General features: G+C 35.7%; 1 protein-coding gene across 2 annotated transcripts in view; it reads right to left on the reverse strand.

The window, feature by feature from the left end:
• Window positions 1-13,131, reverse strand: part of TBC1D15 (TBC1 domain family member 15) — a 69,579-nt gene that overhangs the window by 3,395 nt on the left and 53,053 nt on the right. For both annotated transcript variants that reach the window (XM_007448771.1, XM_007448772.1), the window contains 4 exons: window positions 7,287-7,387; window positions 3,356-3,455; window positions 2,511-2,608; window positions 365-481 (listed from right to left, as the gene is read on the reverse strand). In XM_007448771.1, the coding sequence (XP_007448833.1) occupies window positions 365-481; window positions 2,511-2,608; window positions 3,356-3,455; window positions 7,287-7,387 (416 nt within the window). The remainder of the gene's footprint in view (window positions 1-364; window positions 482-2,510; window positions 2,609-3,355; window positions 3,456-7,286; window positions 7,388-13,131) is intronic.

Genomic DNA, 13,131 nt, shown 5'->3' on the forward strand with positions numbered 1-13,131 from the left:
GATCATTTCAAGTTTTAAAGCTAAAGAATAGCTAATAAGCTTACGGAACATTAAATCCAGCAGTTGTCCCAAGTCTACTATCTCAAGTTATAAGCAAAAGAATTATTTTTTTAGAAAATTGAACTACATAAAAGAGCACTTGTTGAATTTCCTTTTCTTCCTAATTTGCTAGGAAAAATAATTGGCAATATGTACTTGCTGAACTGTCATTCTCAGAGAGTCAGTCCTAGTACTGACTGTCATTGATAAAATTTAAGTTACTTGAGGGATTCAATAATGTTCCAAGGAAATGTATATATATATCAATACCACCAAAAAGAGGAAAGAGCCAAAATATTAAAATTTAAGTTAAAGTAACAACTACCTTAAGTATTTCATTAAAGCCATAATGCTTTTCCATTATTTGCTGCTTTTCTGATTCCAGAATAGCACAACAGAGAAGAAGATGGAAATTTTTACATGGTAGTTCAGTCCACATTACCTATAAAAAATAGAACACCTATTTAGTAAACTCTATCAATTCTAAAATATTTTCCTCACAGATACAATGCCGAACTCTGAATGACTTCTGTGCAAAGCACGAGTTGCCTAGATGGGGTAGTCCATCCACTCTTTTTCTAGTTAAGAAATGAGGTGTGGAGAAGGAAAAGTCTTACTTTTACCTACAAAGTAACTATTATATTAATAGTTAATATAATATTAACTATTATATGAATATGATGAGTTCCAAATGTGGCTCTTTAGGTAACTACCTTAACACTGAGCCTAACCAGTATGATAAATGGTATTAACTAAGGAGCCACAGTCATGAGGTTAAAGTGTAAGGGTCAGAGGCATTTTCAGTATTTTTCTGAACCTTCAGTTTTTCACTTTTAAATCATCTTCAGTCTCGGTGGGGCGGCGGGGGGGGATGAGTACAGGGGAGCTAAATCATGGGAATAAAGATTCAGTTATACACTGTATGGAATTAAAAACACCCAGAGGTAGCTCTACATTCTAAACATCATATTATATAACTCAGAATATCTCTGACAAAAACTGAATTGACCACCCAAAATTTACACCCAAATGTATAAAACATTTGATCAACAGCTGCACTTCTTCCTAAGTATAGACAATGCCCTAAAACTTAAGTTCTTAATTTCCCCCTGGTTAATGTACCTAATAATATCTTTTTTAGAAAGCTCAAAAGAGCCATGTAAACACTACTATTAAAGTATACCTGAAATGTTTTTACTTCTTTTACCAGAAGTAAATTAAGTAGAATAATTTTCAGACTAAATCCAATTCTCAAAAGTTTAATTACAATGCAATTAACCTCAAAAGTTTCAATAAAAGTTCCAATTTATTTGGTAAACACAGACTAAGGAGTTATTACAGCTATGTTGATAATTTTTTTAAAAGAAGTTGAGATAACAATTTAATAAAACTGATTAACTTTAAAATATGATTCTGGGTCAAGAACATGTGTGTCTTCCTTCTAACTTCAAACAAAGAAAGTGATCCTCCATAAAGTGGTGATCCTTCAATCAGTGCATCACCTTCTCTAATGGCAGCACAGTCACCAGAAGTATAGGAATCAATTTCCAGGTGTAAAAGCCTCAGGGTGCCCACTGTATACAAGTCTATTTATTATCCAAACAGATTATTTCCCCCATTCTTTCCTTGAGAATATTTCTGTCATCTTTACTTTTATAAAGATAAGGCATCAAGCAGTCATTATACCAATATTCTATTTCAAAAGCACATCCATCTGTTAACTTAACAATTAATAGATGTATAAGAAGAAAATAATAATTTTCTGTTTTTCATCAAGAGTTGCCCTGGGTGCAAGAGGGAATAAAAGGATATAAACCAAAAACATGATCATGAATATCCTCTAGAGAGGGGAAGAGGGAAATGTGGCTTGGGGTGGTGATTAAAGATATGAGCTATATCTTTAAATATTTTTTGTCTTGGAAAGAAAGAGAAAAAACCAGAAGTGAATACGGCAAAATATTTACATATGTTAAATGTGGATAGTGGGATATTTGTTATATTATTCTTAGTATTCTGCTCTAACTTAAAGTTCTTTAAAAAAGCAAAACACAAGTCAGTTCCCTCCCAATATTTCAGACTACAAATAAAGTACTATCTCAATTGACTGGCCTGCCAAAACTTCCTTAACTCTATTCAAATCTATACCCAAATGTGGCAGAGCCTCACGTAAAGTCAAGCCTTCCAAGGAAAGAACACAGGCACAAGTGGTCCAGAGAACTGGTTCTGGGAACTCACTGGCACCCAATTGCACAAGGATTTGATTTACAGAAAAAAGCTCCAAAGACCACACATTCATTTCAAGATGGTTAATTTTTTTTTTTTTTTTTTAAGGAGAGACCACAAACCATTAGAATTTTCAGAATGTAACTGCTTTAGAAATTTCAGTCAAGATATTATAATCCATTTACACTCTACAGATACAAAATGTTTCCATAAAAAGTATTAATTTTTACAATAAGTTAAGAACTTACCTCCCATAATCGAAGAATATCTAGAAAACTAAATTCCCTTTTAAATCTGATTAAAAGCCATCTGAAGCAAAAATAAAGGTATCCAGAGTCCTGGGATTCTACACAGAAAAAAATATATATATGGCTTACTCATGCTAATTATCTCAGAATACAGTGACCTATTTCAAACTCAAGTTTTTCTATTCATCTTAGGCTATTAAAAGTCCTATAAATTTAATTGCCTTCTACTAATTCAAGGAAACAATTTAAATTTGCAGGCTAACTTCTTTCAAAGAAAACCACCAAATAACAACAAATACAGTTGACCCTCCATATCTGCAGGTTCTACATCCGTGGATTCAACCAATCATGAATGGAAAATTTTTGGAAAAAAAATTTCCAGAAAGTTCCAAAGAGCAAAACTTGAATTTGCCTTGCCTAGCAACTATTTACATAGTCTTTTCATTGTATTTACAACTATTCACACAGCAGTTATATTGTGTTAGGTACAATAAATAATCTAGAGATGATCTAAAGTCTACAGGAGGATGTGCATAGGTTATATGCAAATACTGCACCATTTTATGTAAGGGACTTGAGTATCCTCAGGTTTTGGTATAGGGGTGGCGGGTGGGTCCTGGAACCAATCCCCCACAAATAATGAGGGACAACTATAATTCACTTTATAAATAAACTGTTTTAAGGCAAAATTATACAAGGACTGTTTGGTCCCACACTTTTATTCCTCAGAGGAACCCAGGCAACACTGGTAGAGTATATACATCTTTAAAAGAGCTCTTTACATTTTTTCTCTGTTAGTATTACCTTACAATTTGCTGGGTATAGTTTTGTTTCATTAAGCTTACCTAAGTAACTGCAAAATCCACTGTCCAACAATCGAAGTAAGGTACTTAGCTGAATTAGCTGGGTCTTCATGCCTTGCATTTGTTCTTCAAAATTTTGATGCTTTAAAAAAATAAATGTTATCACATGTTATATTTAATAAATATTTTACAGTACATAATCACCGAAAACTATGCCATGAATATAATGACAAATGCTGGATTTATACCACACTGGTTATATTTTAAAATCACAACTAACTAAAATGCTAAAGCAACATCAAAAAGGAGGAAAGGGAAGCTTTGCTCTCAAACTAAGAATTATTTTTTTCCTCTATTCATTTTTTTTTAGATAAAGAATAATGCAGAGACAGCAGGGGTAGACTGACTGATATATCAATACTTATTTCTTACGTCAAATAAGAGACTGGGTGAATGGAACACACATTGGAAAATAGACTTTTATCAAATCACTTCATTGTTAAATATTTCTTCAATTTAACATATGAAATAAAATTAATTTTAGCTTTAACATATCATGTTAAAGAATCAGCTAATTATTTCTTAGATTTGATGACATTAGGGAATCTATGAAGTCAAAACCATTTCATAACAACACTAACACAATCTATGCATTTTGCACTTTAAATTCCCCCATAAGTGTAAAGGCTATATGATGTGTGATATTGCAACAGACTGCATACAGGAGCGGATATGCAAGTCAGCTGTGTTCTATTAAACTAAACTACTAAACTAAACATTAAAGAAAATGAAAATGGAAAATAATCCCTCTTCTCAGTAAACTGTTTTGGAAAAGTTATTTTTCATTAAAAAAATGTATGTATACCAAGGTGTAGCAGTTTACTGTCATTTTTAGATGAATGAATAAATAAATATTTATAAATTTCCTAGCATTAATTTTTCATATGACAAACATCAATAGATATAACCCACATAAACAAAAGCTCTTGGAATCCTCAATAATAGTTAAGAGTGTGAAGGGGTCCTGAGATCATAAAGTTTGAGAACTACTGTGGTTACATGTTTTAAATAATCTTTGAAGTTTAATAGATTCCCTACCAACACTTCAGGCAAGATTTGGGGATGGGGAGTGCACCAAAATAAAGGCTTCTTAGATGATTCTGATCCCTTTAACCCTTGTGTTCTAACCCCTTTATGGTGAACTACTGCCCTAACCTTTGTGAAAAGCCTAAGAACAACATCCCCTCCTTCACACTTCTTTTCTCGGTCCTGAGACAATAATAGTGCTTTATTAGAAGTATCCATCTGATTAGAAACCATTCATTCCTAGTAAAAAAAATTTTTGAAAATTAAGGGCTACTGATTCTCAATAAAATGGCTTCTCTTCAGGGGTTTAAATAGTTTAATTAGTGAACGAAATAGTTTAACAGACTAACGCCAAGCCTTTGGGATATAGTTTCTTCACATTTCCCACATGGAACTATAAGGGAAAGGCAGAATTAACTCTTTGATTAACAGCATAATTTTTGTTGTGACATGACCAAAAGCTAAAATTGGTTTGGAAGTACCAACATGGCATAGCCACTGCTACCCACTCTGCTATAAAAAGCAGCACTCCCAAAATGACAGAAGCCGACTTCAGAAAAGTAGCTACTCCTGGAGAAAGGGCAATGAGGTCAACAGTGGATATACAAAGGGCATCAAGTGTAACTGTAAATAAATATGTGTATGCATACACATACATAGGTATGCACATATGCATGCATGTATACATATATGTATATGTACATATATACAGGTGTGTGTGTGTGTGTGTACATATGTGGATGGGGGTGAGAAGGAAGGGCGGGACAAAACTATATGGCAAAATGAAGGGTGGCTATAATAAAGTTCATCAGATCATTCTGCAAATATTTCTATATTTCGAAAACAAAGTCTATGCCTAAACCTACATTAGATGTGAGTAAATATCAACAAAAGTAAACCTACAGACACTGAATTCAGCCTCACTAAAGTAGTTAAAACTTATGTTAAATAAATCCATAAAACAAAAAGGAGTCAAACAGCAGCACAGATTCAAGGACACCAAAACAATAGCAATGCAGTGAAAAATAATTGTGCGGATTATTTTGATTGTAACTTATTGCCCTTTCATTCAAATATTATGAAGCAAAAGATGTTAGTAGACAATATATTAAGAGATCTTTTTAGAATAAAGACTAGAAAAATCCCCAGACCATTCTCAATGGAAAAGGCAAACAGAGAACATTTACCGTGAAAGAGACAGAACAAAGAACTTGAACCTTCATACACAAAAATGACAAACAGACTGTGAAATGGTACACTGCAGATGTTCAGAAAGTAGTCTTTACATTTGACACCTAAATACATGCACACGTATGCATGTATGTATGTATTTGGCACCACAAGCCAATATATTTGAACATGCCAATATTAGCTCAGTTTTATGAAAACTATTATTGTAAAACACTAAATGCCGTATGTTTGTGCTAATTCTTGGAATACCTACTGTAAGTAGAAGTCTAAACTAAGCACTGGGGAAATATTCGTGTGTTTATTCTACAAAAATCTGTTGAACAAAAACCTCATGTCAGGCATCAGGAAAATTCTGGAAGCATATCAGAGAACTAGTTAAACAAAGACATGACCCCTTTATCAAGGTGCATACTAGCTCTAGTGAAAAGAGGATAAACAACAAAAACACAAGGAAGGCAGACAACAGTTTCTACACAATTATTTATCAGTTGTACAGACCTTTGTAACAAATGCCTCAGGTTTCTAGAGCACCTGGGAGTAAATGGAACTAAGAAGGCAGGTAAAATCAATCAATCAAAAAGGTAAGGAGTACAAACTATGATATTACCATATTACTGCAATTAATAATCTTTCCAAATAATCCAAAAACATTAATTCATGGTATCTTATCAAGTATGGAAAAGAACTAGGAGAAGTGAGGATGAGTTGGAACCATGGATAAGAGACTTGAGGAAACAGATAAAATTGGGACAAATTAGAAGGGGAAATAAAAAATAGGCAAGCAAGAGAGGAAGAATAGAAGTAATCAAGAAATAGAAGTAATCAAAAAATTTCACATCTGTATCCCAGACTCTCCACTACAGGGAAACATTTTATATGACTACATATTCAAATCTTTATTCCCTTGCAAGCAAGCCATTTCAATATCCAACCCTCAAGGCCCAGCATCAAGTATATTTATTTTATTTTGAAACAGTACAGTGACCTATGTAGTCAGGTCTTTGGATTTCATATGCTTTTATATGCTCTTAGCCCCTTTGCTTTTTTTTCCCCCTTTCTAATAGATTACTTGAGAAGACTGTTCTATTTTCCTGTTAATACTGTACTATTGTCCTAGAACTCTGTCTCCAAGATATATCAATGATAATAGATAAAATGTTCCTTGTAATAATATGTATATATAGACACAGTTCAACTCTAATAATCGCATGCTTAGGAAAAAACTAAGAAGCTGTCAACATTACAAATAGTTCAAACACATCTGGAGAAAAATCAGCCACTATAATGACAAAATACAAAATGTTCACAAAAGGTAAGGATATTACTTGGCGTGACGAAGCTTTATCTCTGAAACAGATGATATGAAAGTTCAACTACTTCCCAAGAACTGAAATCATCTATCTCATCAATATTCTATAATGACTCATGGTTCTTCAGCAGATCATAAGCATTTACCAATATTAAATCCTGATTATTCCTGTTCTATAGGCATTTACTATTACTTTTTGTATTAAAAACAATACCAGCATTTCCAAGCCTCTTGAAAAGGCTATTTAAAAAAGAAACAAATGAACAAACAAAATACAGCAGTTTTTTTTAAGTTCTACCATAATTGGCTAAATATAAACATCAATCTTATATAATAAGATTATTATGCAACTAAAATTTTCACAATTAGTTTGGAAGGGAACCTTACCATTTGGTCCATGTAGGAGGCAAAGCACCAAAAGGCATCCACTTCATTTTCCATCACATATAAAAGAGGGGAAAGTAAGTCACTCATTCCTTGCACATATCCTAAGAAGAACAGAAAAAACTAATCATATCTCTAAAAACCTAAGCTTTATGTATCCATCTGTGCATACCACCACCATTTCACTTAAAACTGCATCTTTTTTCCTGGTTTCAGAAACTGGTTGATACTGATGTTTGTAAACAATGAGGAGGAAATCTAGCAATCAGGTGAGAAAGGTGAATTGTTTTGTACTGAGAAGTCAACAGATACATTAACTGCTAGTATGTGTCTTAGTGTAGATATCATCAAGAGAGGGTAATATTATTAAAAATAATGTACAGGGGCTTCCCTGGTGGAGCAGTGGTTGAGAATCTGCCTGCCGATGCAGGGGACGCGGGTTCGAGCCCCGGTCTGGGAAGATCCCACATGCCGCGGAGCAACTAGGCCCGTGAGCCACAACTACTGAGGCTGCGCGTCTGGAGCCTGTGCTCCGCAACGAGAGAGGCCACTATAGTGAGAGGCCCACGCACCGCAATGAAGAGTGGCCCCCCACTTGCCACAACTGGAGAAAAGCCCTGGCACAGAAACGAAGACCCAACACAGCCAAAAATAATTAATTAATTAATTAAAAATGAATACCTGCTTATAAAAAAAAATAAATAAATAATGTACAAAAGCATTGTGATTAAAGAAGAGGGGTGAAGGGAAACCCAGAGGAATATCAAATTTAATAAATATAAAAAAAAAAAAGTCAAAGGGAAGAAAGTTGCAAGGCCAGAGTAGTCAACCACTACCAAACTACGATGAATAAGCCCAGTAAAATAAGAACTAAAAAGGGTCCCACTGCTTTAGCAACCAGACATTGGTAATCTACCCAAAAGGAATCACAACAATATTACCTCTTTTAAGTGGTTGTATTTATGTTCTCTCTTTTTTTTTTTCCTTTTGCTGTTACTCTAGACGCAACCAATGCTAGCAAATGGGCTTATTTAATCCAAGCAATATTTTGTACCTAAAACTACCACCTTAACCACCTTTCTCTTGTGCTCTTATAATTTCTCATCATAACACTAATTTGCAGCCCTAGATTAAAAGAAAAATTGAAAAGTTAAAGAATCAGCACATTAAACGGATCATACACCATGATCAAGTGGGGTTTATTCCAGGAATGCAAGGATTCTTCAATATAGGCAAATCAATCAACGTGATACACCATATTAATAAATTGAAGGAGAAAAACCACATGATCATCTCAATAGATGCAGAGAAAGCTTTTGACAAAATTCAACACCCATTTATGATAAAAACCCTGCAGAAAGTAGGTGCAGAGGGAACTTTCCTCAACATAATAAAGGCCATATATGACAAACCCACAGCCAACATTGTCCTCAATGGTGAAAAACTGAAAGCATTTCCACTAAGATCAGGAACAAGACAAGGTTGCCCACTCTCACCACTCTTATTCAACATAGTTTTGGAAGTTTTAGCCACAGCAATCAGAGAAGAAAAGGAAATAAAAGGAATCCAAATCGGAAAAGAAGAAGTAAAGCTGTCACTGTTTGCAGATGACATGATACTATACATAGAGAATCCTAAAGATGCTACCAGAAAACTACTAGAGCTAATCAATGAATTTGGTAAAGTAGCAGGATACAAAATTAATGCACAGAAATCTCTGGCATTCCTATACACTAATGATGAAAAATCTGAAAGTGAAATCAAGAAAACACTCCCATTTACCATTGCAACAAAAAGAATAAAATATGTAGCCATAAACCTACCTAAGGAGACAAAAGACCTGTATGCAGAAACCTATAAGACACTGATGAAAGAAATTAAAGATGATACAAATAGATGGAGAGATATACCATGTTCTTGGATTGGAAGAATCAACATTGTGAAAATGACTCTACTCCCCAAAGCAATCTATAGATTCAATGCAATCCCTATCAAACTACCACTGGCATTTTTCACAGAACTAGAACAAAAAATTTCACAATTTGTATGGAAACACAAAAGACCCCGAATAGCCAAAGCAATCTTGAGAACAAAAAATGGAGCTGGAGGAATCAGGCTGCCTGACTTCAGACTATACTACAAAGCTACAGTAATCAAGACAGTATGGTACTGGCACAAAAACAGAAAGATAGATCAATGGAATAGGATAGAAAGCCCAGAGATAAACCCATGCACATATGGTCACCTTATCTTTGATAAAGGTGGCAGGAACGTACAGTGGAGAAAGGACAGCCTCTTCAATAAGTGGTGCTGGGAAAACTGGACAGGTACATGTAAAAGTATGAGATTAGATCACTCCCTAACACCATACACAAAAATAAGCTCAAAATGGATTAAAGACCTAAATGTAAGGCCAGAAACTATCAAACTCTTAGAGGAAAACATAGGCAGAACACTCTATGACATAAATCACAGCAAGATCCTTCTTGACCCATCTCCTAGAGTAATGGAGATAAAAACAAAAATAAACAAATGGGACCTAATGAAACTTCAAAGCTTTTGCACAGCAAAGGAAACCATAAACAAGACCAAAAGACAGCCCTCAGAATGGGAGAAAATATTTGCAAATGAATCAACTGACAAAGGATTAATCTCTAAAATTTACAGGCAGCTCATGCAGCTCAATAACAAAAAAATAAACAACCCAATCCAAAAATGGGCAGAAGACCTAAATAGACATTTCTCCAAAGAAGATATACAGACTGCCAACAAACACATGAAAGAATGCTCAACATCATTAATCATTAGAGAAATGCAAATCAAAACTACAATGAGATATCATCTCACACCAGTCAGAATGGCCATCATCAAAAAATCTAGAAACAATAAATGCTGGAGAGGGTGTGGAGAAAAGGGAACACTCTTGCACTGCTGGTGGGAATGTGAGTTGGTTCAGCCACTATGGAGAACAGTATGGAGGTTCCTTAAAAAACTACAAATAGAACTACCATATGACCCAGCAATCCCACTACTAGGTATATACCCTGAGGAAACCAGAATTCAGAAAGAGTCATGTACCAAAATGTTCATTGCAGCTCTATTTACAATAGCCCGGAGATGGAAACAACCTAAGTGCCCATCATCGGATGAATGGATAAAGAAGATGTGGCACATATATACAATGGAATATTACTCAGCCATAAAAAGAAACGAAATTGAGCTATTTGTAATGAGGTGGATAGACCTAGAGTCTGTCTAACAGAGTGAAGTCAGTCAGAAAGGGAAAGACAAATACCGTATGCTAACACATATATATGGAATTTAAGAAAAAAAATGTCATGAAGAACCTAGGGGTGAAACAGGAATAAAGACACAGACTTACTAGAGAATGGACTTGAGGATATGGGGTGGGAGAAGGGTAAACTGTGACAAAGCGAAAGAGAGGCATGGACATATATACACTACCAAACGTAAGGTAGCTAGCTAGTGGTAAGCAGCCACATAGCACTGGGAGATCAGCTCAGTGCTTTGTGACCACCTGGAGGGGTGGGATAGGGAGGGTGGGAGGGAGGGAGATGCAAGTGGGAAGAGATATGGGAACATATGTATATATATAACTGATTCATTTTGTTGTGAAGCTGAAACTAACGTACCATTGTAAAGCAATTATACTCCAATAAAGATGTTAAAAAAAAAAATCAGGCCCCTCACTTAAAAAACAAAAAAATCTTAGTTTTGCTTTTCACCTGACCATGTCAAACGTCTTATTTTTTAGTTCCATCTTATAAAATCCTCAATTTTCTTAATTGTTTTACAATTAGATTTCAGACTTAAGATACAGATTCTTGAATCAACAAAGGGACAAGAGCTCTTACTAAGCCTTTTCACATACATTATCATTCAACTTTGGTAACTTTTGTACATTCACTAAAGTTACATAGAGATTTTTTTCCCCAGTGATAGCTTGGGAAGTCTGTGGAAAACATAGTCTTTCATTTGCAGAACCAACACTTACATTCTTATCATTCACCAATATCTGTGTGCAATGAAGCCATTTAAAACAGTATACATTTTTAAAAGGGAGGGGATATTTCTGCTTGCAGTTATACACAATTTTACATCACTCTTCCTATTCTGGAAGACAACTTTAAAAATGACCCCAGGAAGCATGTAAGCCAAAGTCTCTTGAGAAAACTCAGATTAAAAGTATAACAGAAAGAGGCAGTTCACTTCAGGACCTCCTTACACATAAAAGTTTAGCTCTATCTGCTCTTAGCCTCTACCCTGTTGAAATGGAGCAGGACCCTATAGTCCTTGCCCCCCACGTCCTCAACCTGCCTTTTGTCTGTGGAAAAACTTTAGCCAAAGAATAAGTTTAATCAGAGAAGTGAGAAAATGCAGAAACAAAGGAAAACAGTCAAAGGAGACCAAATAATAATAGTTTAGTCATTAAGCACAGTCAAGGATCTTTAGTTCCTTCTTAAGGGCTGTAGATAATATTCTGAGCCATATCCTGTGAGCTGTCTTAAAGATACCGAAACCCCCAGCAGGTGGAAGAAGTTAGCTACATGATGACCAGGCTGCAGCCATGAGATGCCACAATTCCAAGAACTGGCCTCAAAGAAATGGAAACAAACCGACCCTAGAACTGAAGATTAACTGTACCTAAAACAATCAAGATGATGCTGATCAGACCACTGATGACCAATTTCAAGATGACTGTCAGAGCTGACTGTGCTGTTTCTGCACGTAGCCCCTCCCTCTGTCTATAACAGCTCTTGCCCACTGACTGCCAGTGGTGGGAGTCGGCCTCTGGACAGACGTCTGCCCTTACCACCCCCCAACCCCCACACTGACAGCATCCAAAACAAAACAAATTCTCCTTTCCGCCAACCTGGCCTCTTTATTGGCTTTTGAGCGACCAGCAGCCAGACCCCACTTTCAGTTACAATACCATCTACTGCTACGCCTAATCCCTCCCAACCTCACTATGTCTACACTACACCCTGCAGAAAAGTATGTCTCTACGCACGTTAGCACACACACAAAAAACTTAGGTTCCCATGGCAGGTATCCAATTATTACAGTACCAAACAATGGAGTTACCAAGACATTTAGAGAAAAGTGCTAGAAAAAATGGCATACGACATGATATCTAAATGTAAGCATTTATACAAATTTATTGCAGATGCTTTTTTGAAAATAATACATACGACATGATTAATTCTGTGTGTCAACTTGAGTGGGCCACAGGATGCCCAGATGTCTGGTTAAACATTATTTCTGCGAGTATCTGTGAAGGTGTTTCTAGAAGAGATTAGCATTTGAATTGGTGAACTGATTAGAGCAGATGGCCCTCAGCAATGTGAGGAGGCATCACCCAATCCACTGAGGACCTGAATAGAATAAAAAGATGGAGGAAGACTGAATTTGCTCTCTGCTTGGCTGGTTGAGCTGAGACAGCGCTTTGCCCTCAGTGCTCCTGGCTCTCATGCCTTCAGACTCAGGACTAGCATCTACACCACTGGCTCTCCTGCTCTCAGGTCTTTAACGTACACCACCAGCTTTCTTGAGTCTCCACCTTATAGATGGCAGACTGTGGGACTTTTCAGCAGTCTCCATAATCACATGAGCCAGTATCTTATAAGAAATCTTTTTTTTCTTTACTTCTTTCCCTGACTAATACAACACTTTTAAGAAAGAATAAGTAGGTTAGAAGGAAGACTAGATTGTTATCATCAGAACTTTCCTACATGGCAATGACACAGTGAAAGCAATGACAAATATAAAAGCTAAACCAATTAAAGCATGAAGGAAATTTATGTGAATTCAACAAAGTGGGAAAGAG

The sequence above is a fragment of the Lipotes vexillifer genome, unplaced genomic scaffold (assembly GCF_000442215.2).
Source record: "Lipotes vexillifer unplaced genomic scaffold, Lipotes_vexillifer_v1.1 scaffold329, whole genome shotgun sequence".
NCBI classification, from domain to species: domain Eukaryota; kingdom Metazoa; phylum Chordata; class Mammalia; order Artiodactyla; family Lipotidae; genus Lipotes; species Lipotes vexillifer.